Genomic DNA, 15,453 nt, shown 5'->3' with positions numbered 1-15,453 from the left:
TTACGGGCTCATGATGAAAAAAAAATAGGCCATCTCATTAATAAAAAGATCAAGAAATAAAGTAAATAAAGTGTTTGGATAGTTTATTCAAAGACAATACTTATCATTTGTTGTGCTCTGTTTTAACTTGTGTTTACCTAAAGTATACAAGTGATGCCACAAGGGAGAATCTTTCACATTCTGAAAAAAAAGAATGATAAATCATCTATTGCTTTATAAAACATTAGATATGAGGTAGCCAATATCTTATGAAGCAGTATGTGTGTTTGAAGAAAGTAAGAATATAATAGTTCTTTATTGTCATTGTGATTACATGTAGCACAATGACAGTTGGTTTAGCTAGCTCTCAGCAGTATGACACATACATTTACAAGCATATGAGCAAATTATATTGGTATAAAGGTCATCTTTAGTACTAACCTTTCTTTTCATATGAGGCCATGCCACGGCTTGCATGGCCAGTGTGGGAAATAATATGTATTAGTTATTGTGCAGTCGTTGTTATATCCAGAATGTCAAGCTTTGTCGGTATCTGCCATGAAATATGAGCTCTTGTTGCAAGGGATTAGTTCAAGGATGACATTTAAAGTGAGGCACCACATACAAACAGAATAGAATGTTAGCCTTTCCTAAAAATGAACAATTGATGTGGCATTGAATAGATTGCCATGAGTTTGTATCTCCTCTTGCTGTGAGGTCAGAGGTCAGGATCAGCTACAAAAACATCCTGGTAAAGCCCTATAGCTTTTGAAATAACAGTTCAGTGTTTTTATTCAATTGATGGGTTATATATATCGTATTGTCAGTTGTTTGGTAAAGTTTTGTTAATAAAAACACAGATGCTTTTATATATTGCTTTTTGTGAGTCTTCTATACAGTTTGACCAGGTCCCTGCAGGCCGACTCTTCCAATGTAAAACATTTAAATACAATAAAATACCTATCAGGACTAAGGTGCCATTCTGATGAGTTCATGTAATATTTGTTGTCAAAGCTATTCTTACACACAAGTTACATTTGCTTAAGTTCAACAATGCACTTGATATGTTCTATGCTGAACATTTGGCAACTTGACCAGAAACAAATAATGAAAAATGCTAATGTTTTAATAAACATGCTCTGAATGAAATTAAAAAGCAATCAATGTCAATGTACATGTTTACCTCATTTAGCTTTTTTGTCCTTGTCTTGAGCTGTTATCTTCTTTGAAGGTAACAAAACAGAGCCAAACATCTTGTATTGTTCACACTTGATTAGCAAATAATGTTGATTCTGAATTAGGCTTTCATATAGAATTAAATACAATGACAGCAACCTAAGAGGTATATTGAGGGTATTTAATGCCCTAAGATAATTGTGTCACTCTGAATAGAGTTGAGAAAGGGTGCCGTGCCGATCACCACGAGCTGAAAATATCCCTCCAGCCCTGTCTCGTCAGCACAATTGGTCGCTTGCGCCACTTAGCGTCCTGTCAGGGAACACACAAGGCGTGACAGGTGACGCTGCCTGTTTACAACTGCCAATGAACACGTGGCGCGCAAGATATTGAGCTGTCATTGGCCGATTCGGCTGTAATATGGGTGGGGACTCCTCTCTTAAGAACCAATAGCGTCTGACATGTAAATTCTGTTTAAAAATTTGCCGGGAAATCTGAGTTTCGCGGGAGGGCTCTTGAGCGCGTAAACCGTATCCCTTCATTCATCAGGCCGTTTCCTGAAGCCATTTCTAGACGGGGGAACCGAGAGTTGTGCTACTTTTTAATCCGTTGCATCTGCCTAAATGCACCATCTTAAGGAAAAATACTTTACAAAAGTCGATCAATCAGACTTTCATCTTTACTTTGGTCTGATTATTTTTGTAACTATTGCGGAGGATTAGCAGATATACGGGCTTGAAAGTACAGAGACAAGAAAGGGGTTACCCCGAATACGCAAGATGAGAAGAGGGATCTCCTCGGCTCCGGACAAAGTGATTTTAGCGGGGGTTGGGGGCTCTCATTTGGACAATAATATAATTTTAACAACTCTCACGGATCGTTTAAACCCCAGTCAAGCCAACGCTACCTATATCCAAATAATAACCACCCCACCGCCTTGCAACGTTACACAGACATCAAATGTGTGTTTATTGGATCCTTCGATAAACAACATTTACACAACTCCACAACAAGCTGCAGCAAACGGAGCAGGACAACGACCCGCTCTGGGGAGACCGCCGGTAATAATCTATACAGCTCGTTTTAACATATAACGCTTGCTACAACTAGCCACAAACACGACAAAATGTTAGCTTGCTAGGCTAGCCGAGCTTGTTGTTCAGGCAGCTAACATTAGCTGCTTAGCCAGAGCATTGCCTTAACCTAGCGAGGTGGCTAACTAACTACCGCTAGCTAAGTTGCCCAAGTGGGTTAGTTATGTGTTATGTTGACTGTTTTAAAGCACACGTCGAGTTTAAGTTTGTTATACATATACAGAAACGTTTACAAGTCGTGCTATGCTAACTTCATGGTGCTTTTGAGTCCGCTTCACCCTTGCAGGCAGATGGAAATATTGGAAGGAGATGAGTAACGTTAGCGATGGCCTAGTGGCTGCTGTTGGTGCCCTAATTTGGGGGTTGGGGGATTGTTGGGCTGCTTGGCTTTTAGTTAGCTAAATGTTAGCTTTCTGACAGGACACGAGGCGCTAAACTTTGGAAATAAATGGGATTAAACTTGGCTAAAGCTTCAGTTAAATTTAAAACTACTCTATAGACATTTCTCCCAGTCGTCTCTGAAGATGCAAGCCAACTTGGATGAAGCTCTCAAACGTGTTAGCTTTCAAGGCTAGTAGCAGTATTGATTATCAAAGGACAACATAACACGATGTGGGCCTTGACTTTGTTTTTGCACAAGTGCTTCATGTCCTGCTTTTTGTAAATAAAGTGTAACACTTCTTTTAATGCCAAGTAAAGTGAAACTCGAGTTTGTTGCTGTAGAACTGATTGCACGTTTCCTGTGTTCTCAATCTGCACAACCCACACTAAATAGTTTCAGCAGCATTCAGGGTTTTGGTTTGTTCCTGGCTATTCATCTTTAAAGAACTAAACCACACTCTGTATCTCAAGCTTTAGCTATGACCAGGCAGGGGGTGAGGGGAGCTGCTTGCTGATATAAAATGGCTGACATTTTGACTGTCAACAGAGGGCATATTATTCCTTCTCAGACTTGTGCAAGATGAAGTAAGTATTCAATATGAGGTTGACTATACTTTAACTCAAAATATGATTGTTAATGTAATACTGCCACATAGGTTCAAGGGGTAGACCAGCACCCGGGTACTAGTGTGTTGCTCAGACACTTGAACAGGATGGATTATGGCCAACATGGAAGTCCAAGGGTTCCCTGGTTGAAGAGACTATTCACTGTCATGTCACAGTAAAACATACTTGAATTCAAATTTAGGATGATGAAAGAAAAGACCTGGAAAAACTTATGTTAGAGAAATGGTTATTATAGTCAATTCAGCTTTTGCCGTATAAATTACCTGGAATATTGAACACAGTCTAAATGAGCCTAACCATGGTTATAAATACTACAGTGGTGACGAGATAGACGTTAAAATGTCTACTATTGCTGAAACACACAGTGATGAACGTACCTAACCTTTGTCAGGTGACACCTGTGCTACAAAAGAAGAAATTGATTCTGATGGCTTGGACATTGGAAACCTTTACTCTTGGCAAAGATTAATGTGGATTTAGGTTAATAAAACAATGGATTATACCCCAACTGTTCTTCAAAAACTGTTTTCCCAAATGGGTTAATGTGGTGCAGAAAATTACTTGTTTTTATGTTCTTTGACAGTAACCAGCTTGTAAAATATTGAAGTCAATGGGTTGATTTTGCCATCTCCTTTTTGTCTTTATACTTATATTGGTTTCCTTTGGCATTACTGTGCAGCGATGTGATCATACCCATGTACGTGACTCACTCTTAAGCTATTAGGGTTTGTCTTGGCCAATGCGATCAGAAAAGAAGAATTAAAAACCACTGGGTTTGCTCAACATCATAAACATAATTTCTCCATGTTACACTTGCATTTTGACTAAATAATGTATTTTAACTGCTTTATGATAATCTTTTGGACATCTCCTGGGACATACAAATAAGTGGTCAAAATAAGAATGAAGTTTTGTTGTATCAACTTTTTTTACAAAAACAAAACATTAGTTTATTTACCGTGATAGCTTTAGAGTGCTGAAGATAACTGACTCATCAGATAAAATAAATGACAGATTTAGCAACGCATATCATTTCTGGTTTCCGTGAAGATAAGATGCCTGCCAAAGGACCAAACCTGCCCTATGTGCTGTTAAAATATATATTTTTGTCCCTAGGCAAAGAGGCGGTTGGCGCTCGATGATTCAGACCACCAGTACCAGTCAGAACCAACCAGGACTCCTAGAGCCCGAGGGGGGGCCGCGGTGACCAATGGGCCACGGCTAAAAACACCCAGAAGTAAGAAACCCCCTCCCATTGTGTTTGTACATGTCACCTTGAATTTTATAGCATAATGTTTCAGGGTCATTCTGTCACAAAGTTCCATAAACAGGACCGTGTCCATGCTGTTTAAGGTCCAACTCAGGTTCTCATTCAGCGCAACAAACTGGACAGTGTGATCTGATAGACATACTCATCAATGGTTAAATACTCACTCTAACAACAGTTTAACCCAGCCCTTGACGAGAGTAATTTCATAGTAAATGTATAAGAGTAATAAGCATTAAAATAGTACCCACAATCAAATAATTGCCTTATTGCTGTGGGCGTTGCAGTAGCATCAACGCTTCATTTTTTAGGAATACACCATCGTTTCATAGTTCTTTAGTAAAGTAGTAGTTTTTAAAATTTGTTTTGTCATGCAACAAAATAACAATTCTTATGTTAATCCTTTTATTTTTCCCTGAACAACAGATAGTGGAGCTGAAATATAAAATGCATACATATAAAAAAAATTAAGAAGTTTCTTTGTTTTTAGTTTTGTGTCCGGTAGTCGGGGTGATGAGGAGTCTTGTGATCGGATTAACCTTTTTACCAACAATTTGATTTTGCTTCCTCCTTCCAAATATAATTATTTATTAGGGAATGTATTATTACAAGTTCCTTCCAAATAAGTTTACCATTTCTAATGCTGTACTAATTGTCCTGTCTCCTTTATTTCTGTTTTCCCTCTACCATAGCCCCAAAGTCTCCACCAGAGAAGACTCGGTACGACACCTCTCTGGGCCTGTTGACAAAGAAGTTTGTGGACCTTCTTGCCCAGTCTTCTGATGGCGTCTTGGACCTCAACCTCGCCGCTGAAACTTTACAGGTATTTTCATATCCCAACAGAAAAGGCTCAGACACAAGATTCATAATTATGTAAAGAGAATCTACCTAACAGCTAATGTGTTTCTCCTAAATACTGTTCAGTGAGGCTGCCAACAATTGTGAAGAATATTAAGCATCAGTACCAAGAAATAAGATTGGGACAAGAAAATGTATCGGGCAGTGTTTCCACCAGACCAGGGCTGAGAGGGAGTCCACCCCGAGAGCAGGGGGTGTGACGTCACGTTGTGTCACGTGACTTGAATTTTGAATTGAGCTGTCCCTTTATAGATATTAGGCTTGTTTGAGACGAGCTGCGGCTCGCCTTGAAAGTAGACGAGAATAGCCGATCGCAGCCGGGGGAGGTCTCAAAAAGCTCGCCTGAAGTCGGACAGCTCGAAGTCGGCTTCTTCTTCTCTCGGTTTTTTGGCGGATTGCAAACAACTTTAAGGTGCACACCGCCACCTCCGGAGTCGACTTGACTCGGTTTGCATTTATAAAGGATGCACAGATGTGTTTAATCGTTAATGTCAGATATGTACTAAGTAAATACATTTGTTCCTGCTCAAGATTAGATTCAACTTTATTGTTATTGCACAGATTACAGGTCCTGAGACAACGAAATGCAGTTTAGCTTCTAACCAGGTGCAATAAGCAGTAAAGTGAAAAGTAATGTACACAATAGACAGAATAAAATATAGAATTAATTGAATGATGAATAGTGAGGGGTATGAATACACTAGATATCAGCCTGTGAGCAGTATGAACAGTGTGTATGAATATGCTAAGATATATAAAGTATGAAAACGGTAAGCAGTGCAAGTATAGTATAAAATATATAGATATTAATTTCATGATGATAAACATTGTGGAACAATGATGAAAAATGTGAATGGAAGTGGCGACGTAAAACTGACCCAAAACAACAACAAACTTTTGCCGAGCCAATTGGAGAGTTTCATCAGCAGCACGAGGTAAAAACCACCAATGAGCGCTCAGCTCGAGATACCAGCTTCGCTTCCGCAGCCCGTGGAGAGGAACTGCGCCGCCGCGCCTCGCTCTCAAGGCTGCGGGCGTCTTTGTCCCGCGAGATTTCAACGTCTCATGTAGGCGAGCCTCCAGAGCAAGTCGGACAAAATGACTAACCATCATGCAACGCACTAGCAAGACGTTGATCGCAATTGCGCAGGTCTGCGTCGGTCTCGCTCATCTCAAACAAGCCTACTATCTCTTTACGTATTAGTGATGGGAATTCCGGCTCTTTTAAGTGAGCCGGATCATTTGGCTCGGCTCACTAAAAAGAGCCGGCTCCTTCTAAACGGCTCTTCATGTTACCACAGTTTACCACAAAGCCTCAGTTTCACCGCTGCGAGGCTCCGGCGCTCGCAGTTCACGCGTGTGTTCCACTAGCACCGCCGGTAGTACACTTTCCGTCACAGGAACACACGCTTTGCTGGCGGCGAAAATAATCCCACTAGAATCCTTTGCCCCTCCAACAGAGGGATTTCCTTGTCCTTTTTCTTCATTTCAAGCAATAACAACTCCCGACCTTCTCTCAAATTGTTTATTTTTTTGGACGCCCTCGGCTCGAGTTCAGGGCGTTCTGAGCTGAATAAGGGCGTCAAATGATGGCAAGACGCCCCCCCTGGTGGAAACGCTGGTATCAGGGTCATCTCAAGTGAATATATCTGCTTAGAAGTTGTGGATTTCTGTGTTGTTATTGCTACATTTGGTATTTTATGCAGTAATATTCACCACTGAATGAGTTACTAATGATACCATAATCCTCTTCATTTAGGTACAGAAGAGGCGGCTGTATGATATCACCAATGTACTAGAAGGCATTCACCTAATCAAGAAGAAATCAAAGAACAACATTCAGTGGATGTGAGTGGTCCCTCTGTCTCACTCTTTTTAATAGGATGTTTTGTCTACGGTTATTTTCTTCTTACATATTTGAACACATTCTTGTATTTTGGTTTCTCTGTGGCTCTACCTTCTCCATCTTTTGAGTAATCTAATTGTTGTAGAGTTGGAAACTTTTGAAAGTTCCAGCGTTGAATAGTAAACAGGTAGCACCCACAAAGATCTTACGTACATAGTATAGAAGACTAATCTCAATTTCGATACGATTAACATGGCTCAAATAAATTGCCGAAATGGAGACTTGTCTACTTTGCCGTGGAAATCTGTGTGCAACTCTGGACTTTAATTAGCGTCACAAACAAATATTGGAAAGCGGAGACATCTTATAGACCTGAATCAAACTTAGTTTAGCCTCAAAAAACGTTTGAGTCTCTTGGGTTGGTGGGGCAAAAGTGTTCCCATAAATGTTGACGTATAAAAAGGTTTTAAAGTGTTCCTTGGCCTGTAGAGCACAGGCAGGCAGGTGGCTGCTTGCAAACTGTTGCCACATCAAAGTATTAGGATACCTGAATGTTCTAGACTCCACCCTGAAAATGTAATTACACCCTCATTTGTTCAGTAATAACTAAGAGCACATACGTTTAGGAACAGACATTAAGCCTCTGTGCTTACCGGGCATACAGTGATCAATCCTTCTGTTGGTTTTATCATGGTAAAACCATGGTGATTTCCGTTTCCTTTTAAATAAGGCCCATATTTGTTCATGTCTGGGATATGATGTGGTGCCTAGACTTGGAGTTTGCTAAAATAAATGAAAGTCATAACAGACACCTAACTAAGAAAGGTCCAGAGAAAACCTATTGTGTTAAATTTGTCTCAAAAAGCTTTAAACATATTTCCGTCTGCTTTTACTAAACATGTTTGTCACTCTGACCTTCTTCATTGTTGTTATTTTTACTCCACTTGTGCCTTAAAGAGGATATTTATAGGTTAAAAAGGGGAACCCTTGGGATATTTGTATCTGTTGAAAATACAATTCTGTGCTTCCGAGTTACACCCTCTGCAGTATCGGCATGCAGAACAAATATTGCACACATATTCTAACACCAATGCTTTCTTTTCACTGTTCAATCTGTTGTACCAAATGTTAAAAACCAGTATGTACGTAATGAGTAATATATCAGCAAGTGAACTAGCACTAAATCTCTTTTTAATTCACTCTTTGCTCTCTCTTGCAGGGGGTGTAGTCTGTTGGAGGTAGAGGGGTCTCTGAGCCAGAGACAGATCCTAACGTCAGAAGTTTCTGCGCTGGCAGAAGAAGAGCAGAGACTCGAGCAACTCATCCAGAGATGTAGCATGGATATGAGACACATGAGCGACTTGCAAAGCAACCAGAAATATCCTTTTATTGTTTGTTGACAGGTATTCAAAAGTTTTAGCTTCTAACTTGTTTTAGTGGTTAAACCTCCTGTAACTATGTTCTCATACATCTGCAGGTAAACCAGGCTTAATTCTTTGTGTGAGGTTGTTTTCAAATCAGTTTAGACCAGAACCTAAACAGATGTGCAAGGCTTCATGTTCCAACTCTGTAAATAGATAACAATCTTTGTGAAGTATTAACATGTACTGACATTATAGCATTATTTCTTTAACCTTTTCTCCACATATGCCTATGTAACATACCAAGACATCAAACAGCTTGGAAACCTCAGAGACCAGACTGTTATTGTCGTCAAAGCGCCCACAGACACCAAACTAGAAGTACCAGACCCTGATGAGGTATGTTCAAACACCAAAAAACACCAGTCTGTCATTGTTGTCTTGACTTAACTTCTGCTTCTTTCTCACTTGTCATCTGACCTATGACTTATATTTCCCCTTAAAGGGACAGTTGAACTTTTGGGGAAATTGACTTTTTACCTTGCCCAGAATATACTATGAATAATTAAGTCTTACACGGGGTCTGTGATATTCTTATCTGTATTGATAATCTAGTCTGAATGAGGTTTACAACACAGTTAGGCAATTGTTAGGAAGGAACAACTGTTCACGGCCACACCACCTCAATTGCATCATGAAAACTTCTTTCCTTGTTGTAATTCACGTAAACAACCATTAATCAGCAGGCTTATTACTATGTTAAAACATTTGAGGGGCCTTGCATTGAACGTTAACAGTTAGTCTGCGCATGTGAGGGAATGTTACGGGGGATGATAGGAGGCCGAGTCATGTGTGCACAATTCCAAGTTGATTTGGAATTTAGGAAAGGGAATTCTATGCCGAAAGGCATTTGCAATGTTGTATGAACCAGAATATTTTATTGTATGTTCGCAAACAATTAGTGTGTTTTTCCTGCAGTTTTATAAATGTCATCTTCGTACTTGTGTATATAAACATTGGTAACACTTTTACAAGTTGAGGAGAAATGCAAAAGGAGTAGCTTGTTTTAAGTTCATGCTTTCATTGAAACACTCTTTATTTTTTTTATCCTCCAGAGTTTGTCCATCCACCTGACCAGCACTAAGGGTCCCATAGACGTCCTTCTGTGTCCAGATGAGGAAAATGACCCTAAGAGTCCTGTAAAAAACGGCAGCACGGACATCAATGGGAACTCGCCTTTCCTCAAAGTCCTTCAAGGTTTGTCTCAGATACACAGGGATGTGCAGCAATTGTTAATGCAAATATACTTTATTGATCTTCCTTTTCTCTTTGAAGATATATAATTTATGATTATGAAATGTATTTAATTATAACTAAATCATTTTATATATTTCTACTCAAAACAGTCTGTGACATTTTCTGCAAGGATCTTTTGCAACTGCCACTTTGTGACAAGAGAAATGTTTTTATGTTTATCACATACATCATTTTAAGAAGTTTACTTCCCATGTTGTGGAAAATGTCACAGCTGGTGGTAGATGTAACTTTTGGTTTAAGCCCTGATTCACTGGCGCTTGGGATTCAAATAAATAAATAAAATAGTGTACCCTAGTGCAGCAAACACCATTATATGAAGGACTTGTTATGGTGCCTTGGGTATGCAGAGATAATAACTATTTGACTCCATTTTCTCACACAGGTCCAACCTGCACGACCACTTCTTCAATCGCCTCCCTAGCTCCACCTTCTTCTTCTTCCTCGGCAGTGTCCGTCACCACTCTGTCCCCCATCTCGTCCCCTTACACCAGTCTTCTCCAGCAGACAGAAGACCAGATTCCAGCGTCCCTGGGGCCTTTCTTAAACCTCGGGCCTCCTCTTCTGGACCAGGACGACTACCTTTTAGGTTTGGGAGATGACCAGGGAATCAGCGACTTGTTTGACGCATGTGACTTTGATAAAATGCCCTCTCTTGGCCTGGATGATCTTCTGTGCAGCTAGCATTAGCTCATAAATTCAGATTACATTCATGGAAGTGTGATATAGGATCAGTGAGGGTTTGGATGCCTCTGACTGACTGTGTAGTTAGTGAAACCCATTCTTAATAGATGGAAAGGAATCATTGAAGCCTTTTTTCCATCCCAGTGGGGCTAAATGCCATCTTCTGTCATGGTGTAAGGAATAAAGGGCCTTGCATGATTTCACACAAAGACACAACTGGTCAGAGTTAAGACCTATTCCTACTCTTTCTCAGCCTCTGTAAGGCCTCCTGTAGATGGGTGTTGGGGTCAATATGAAAGTGTGTCTGTTTTTATGTATAAATAAGGATAGGAAGGATATCCACATCTCTGTATGACGTTATGTCCATGTGATATCACTGTACAGAGACAAACAAAGACAGGGCAGATCTGAAGGTAAATCCCCCACACCACCTGACATTAACACAAATATTTCGACCGTGCTCAGGAGTAATGCAGATTCAAATGTGTTTACTGTTTTAAATCTTGAAGGATCCTGCAATAATGAGGATTTAACAAGCCTGTAAAATGTTGCTTTGGCAAAAAAGAAAAAGACTGGGTTGATCTATGCATTCCCAGTGATGCATTTTATTGTCAGGTGTCAAAATGCATCCGGATGTGTTAATGCCATGTGCTGCTGGGCCTAATGCTTGCATTCTATTACACCAAGGCTCTGTGATTGAAAGCTCATGCTTCTGACTCTAAAGTAGGCATTTTGTGTGTTCAAATGTAAAACATTTTAGAAAGGAAAAATAAAACAACTATTTTGATACACGCCTTTCAGAACTACAGTTGTTATCATACGGTTAGGCAGGCTGAGCTTTTGGTCACCTGTCTTGTCTGTGTTCCTGCTCAGAAATGTGTCATTGTGCTATTTGGCCTTAAAGAGGATACAGGGATTATTATAATATCATATTCAAAAACGAGTTGGTAGTACAACGTATTAAGGGACCTTTGTTCTGTTCACCTGGTCTGCCTGTTATGTACTGATCAAGTGGTTAACCTCACTTTGTGATGTTTAACGTTATGACCCCCGTGCTCACAGCACACACTAAAGCCATCATATCTGGGTGATATGGGGTCAAACCGAAACACTTGATGTACTTGTGCAAGTGTGGCCCATTAGTACACATGATATGCAAACTTGAATATCATCTCTTACTCGTTCTCTTGCCGATGCTTTGGGAAATCAGGACCCAAACATCCATTATCTTGCTGCTGTTGCTTTTGCCTACCCACCTCATCTTCATCAGCAGAAGCTGCCATACCACAACTTACCCTAATGCCCCCTCACTTAGACTGTGCCGTAAAATGATACTGTGGTTTGAGCTAATCTGTACAATTCTACTTTAAACCACTTATTTATGCAGCCTGCCTACTTGGTGTGTACTGAAAGCAGTGCAGGACACAGGATAAGTGTGCATTCGTCTTTTTAGGTTAAATAATTGTTGAATTTGATTGGATTTTAATATTCTTGAAATAACTAATATGAATGTCGCCTAGACAACAATGTGATGAAGGGCTTTCCCCCTCCATAACCAGGATATAACGACATTAAGGAAAGGGAGAAAAAAGGACAAATATATCCTATTTGGTACATTTAGAAAATTCGGTGCAGCAAGCCGTGTTCCATATCAGGCTTGGTAATAACTTTGTCTAAGGCCACTGAGTCTGAACAGAAGTGAATCAAGAAAAGCCATATGGAGGTCTTGGTGAACTAAGAGCTGTCCAGATGTGTTTTTACTTTGCTGTTTGTAATGGCATTACTGGTGACTTCTAATAGTTTCTTGTCTTTAATCCCTGATAGTATCTAAACACAGACATGTTGTCTAACACCCTGGCCTCTAACCCAGAGAAACCTGCGGCCGCAGGTAATATTGCTGCTGTTAAGTGTAAACTTTTCCTGACCCGATTGATGTGCCCTTGAGAACTTGCGTGTGCAGCATGTGTGAGTTATGTCAAAGATCAAGCTTGCTAGAGTAAGCCTGCCATGTGTAAATTGATGTACAGTTTTCTAAATGTTTCAGTGCACAAGGTACTGTGGGCTACCTCTCACTTAATGTTGTACAATAGTAATAGGGCATAGAGGTATGCCATAGTGTGTATGAGTCTTTGAATTCCCTTGGGTCATAGAAATTACCCTTGTATAATTTAGATGTGATGTGGAATCACATTTTTCTCTTTGTGTGCAAGATTTTACTCAAACCCTGATTATATTGAGTATGCCTTAGCTCATTAACCAGTCTCATGCTGTCACAATCTAAATTTGAATAACTTGGTGTGCATTTGATTGGTAGAAGTGGACAAATTGCAGTATTGCAATATTTCATTCCCCCCCCCCCCCCATAAGTTATTTAGTTATTTTTTCTTTTTCTGTTTGTAAAATCCAGAGCATCCCTAAAAGTAGTACACATTCAGTAATGCATACATGCAGTCATTCTTTCACGGTTGGCCTATCTGCCCTTTACTGGCCTTTAGGATGGCAATGGCTTCATACTGTTCATCACTGAACCAGGATCAGTGACTTGTGTCCTCTGCTCAAGTGTCAGTTTTTTTTTGCTTCTCTGACACCGTGTGTCCGTTTTATTTTTGGAATGATGTGAGGGAGTCTGTCCCCTTTTTTTGTGCTAATTTTGTTTTCATGGAAGTTATCGAAGCCTGTTGAAACAGCTTTTTGACTTTGTAAAAATCAAAACCCAATTCTTAACCTGAACTTCACCCATTCAGTTGGAGAAAATACAGTTTCTTAGTAAGCATAATTTTGATTAAATAAGTGAATGTAAAGTTTGATTTAAATGCACATACATGCTCTGATTGACAGAACGGTTTCCCTATAGGCATATTTATATCAGTGCATTTTTACAAGTGTTTAAATCAAGCTCAATATTTTTCCCCATTTGGTTCACTGACCGCTGTTGTACTATTTTCGATGACATTTACATGGGTAATTATGTTTTCCTCCATCTATTTCAAGCGACCAGAATCTGGTCCCAATGTTTTATCCACTTTTACATGATGGAAACATGATTTCTACCTTTCAATGGCTTTCTAATGGAATGTTAAAGATTTTATTGCACCGCTTAAGCTAATGTCATTGCCAGTTAGTCTGAAAATGTGTTATGGGTGACTTACAATGACAGCTTCTTAATTTCTAATGTGTGATTCTGATGTGTGATTTGACCTTACTGAAAATTATCATTTGGCTTAATGTGGTGTTAGCTGTAGTGAGGATTGATACAGCACTGTTCCTGCTATTTTCCTAGGGTTATTCTTAGGCTGTTACCAAAAACAATATACTTATGGGTAAATATTCTGTAAAGGTTATGTGAAAAGTTAACTATTTTATAGGAAAAAATTACTAGAATTATGATATTGCTGCCTGTTTCCACTAATTACAGAAAAAAGCTGTAATATCACAACACAATTTGAATGCATGGGTGAGTATCGTGTGCTGTTGAATGTTTAAGGTAAACAGATTTGCTGTTTTTATGTATGTTATTCAGTTATACAAGTTTTGTTAACATCTGATAAATGAGAAAGTTGAGTTGTATTGGTTTGGTTTGGGGGAGGAATACATGGAATTGTTTTTTGTACTCTGGGTGTTTGTAATTGAACATTTGAATAAAGGCAATATGAACATTCAAGTGTTTTTTTTTTATTATGCCTTGCTTGGTTCTAGATCTAGAGACTGTTTAGATTGGGGGGCCATTATGAGACAATGGTTTGGTCCATTTGACTTTAAGCCACAATGCACCCTGTTTTTTTATATTTTAAACTAAAGCTCAACAGGCAGTAGTAAGGCAAGGCAAGGAAAGTTTATTTATATAGAACTTTTCAACACAAGGCAATTCAAAGTGCTTTACAAAAAATGAAAGACATTAAGAAAAAGGCATCATTAAAAAGAAAAGCTAATAAAATAAACATTAAAAGAAAAAATACATAGGATAAAAGTTACAGTGCAGTCTAAGATATGAATAGTTCAATTAAACATTAAAAGAAAAAATACATGGATAAAAGTTACAGTGCAGTCTAAGATATGAATAGTTCAATTAAAAGCAGCGACAAAAAGAAAAGTCTTCAGCCTGGATTTAAAAGTAGTCAGAGTTGCAGCGGACCTGCAGGTTTCTGGGAGTTTGTTCCAGATATTTGGAGCATAATAACTGAACGCTGCTTTACCATGTTTAGTTCTGACTCTGGGGACAGAAAGCTGACCAGTCCCTGAAGACCTGAGAGATCTGGATGGTTCATAATTTAGCAGTAGATCAGAAATGTATTTTGGGCCTAAACCATTCAAAGCTTTATAAACCAGCAGCAGTATTTTGAAATCTATTCTTTGACACACAGGAAGCCAGTGTAAAGACTTCAGAACAGGAGTGATGTGATCCACTTTCTTAGTGTTAGTGAGGACTCGAGCAGCGGCGTTCTGAATCAGCTGCAGCTTCCTAATAGATTTTTTAGTGAGACCTGTGAAGACACCATTGAAGACACCACTACGCCAAGTCTCTCTTTATAGATTTCAAAGTGAACCTGGAGATTTGTTTTTCGCCACCTGCGTTCAGCTTTTCGACATTCTCTTTTTTCTGTTTTCACGGTCATGGCCTTTCTCCATGGAGATATTTTCTTGCCAGACACTTCCTTTACCTTAGTTGGAGCAATGGCATCTATAACATTTTTAATTTTTGAATTAAAATGATCTACAAGCTCATTTACTGAGATGTTAGCAGGGGCAAGTGTGGAAGAAAAATTCTGAGTAAACATTTCCCTAGTATTTTCAGATAAATATTGCTTTGTGGTTATCTCTTTTTGAACATTTTTGTGAACAGAAATAGAGCTCTCAAATAAAACACAG

General features: G+C 39.2%; 1 protein-coding gene across 1 annotated transcript; it reads left to right on the top strand.

Moving 5' to 3' along the window:
* Positions 1-1,649: 1,649 nt before the first annotated feature.
* On the top strand, positions 1,650-14,248 carry LOC117461151 (transcription factor E2F3-like). The gene is made up of 8 exons (XM_071205833.1): positions 1,650-2,216; positions 4,374-4,494; positions 5,217-5,347; positions 7,142-7,230; positions 8,448-8,610; positions 8,878-8,988; positions 9,705-9,846; positions 10,289-14,248. Exons 1-8 carry the CDS (start codon positions 1,935-1,937, stop codon positions 10,585-10,587), a joined length of 1,338 nt encoding a protein of 445 aa, XP_071061934.1. The 5' UTR covers positions 1,650-1,934; the 3' UTR covers positions 10,588-14,248.
* Positions 14,249-15,453: the final 1,205 nt, after the last annotated feature.

Source organism: Pseudochaenichthys georgianus, chromosome 16 (assembly GCF_902827115.2).
Source record: "Pseudochaenichthys georgianus chromosome 16, fPseGeo1.2, whole genome shotgun sequence".
In the NCBI taxonomy this organism is placed as follows: Eukaryota; Metazoa; Chordata; class Actinopteri; order Perciformes; family Channichthyidae; genus Pseudochaenichthys; species Pseudochaenichthys georgianus.
This window is presented reverse-complemented; position numbering and strand designations above follow the sequence as displayed.

Coding starts and splice junctions, on each gene's coding strand:
- LOC117461151 (XM_071205833.1), top strand. CDS start 1,935: ATGAGAAGAGGGATCTCCTCGGCTCCGGACAAAGTGATTTTAGCGGGG. Junction 4,495..5,216: donor ACGGCTAAAAACACCCAGAA/GTAAGAAACCCC, acceptor CCTCTACCATAG/CCCCAAAGTCTCCACCAGAG. Junction 5,348..7,141: donor TCGCCGCTGAAACTTTACAG/GTATTTTCATAT, acceptor CTCTTCATTTAG/GTACAGAAGAGGCGGCTGTA.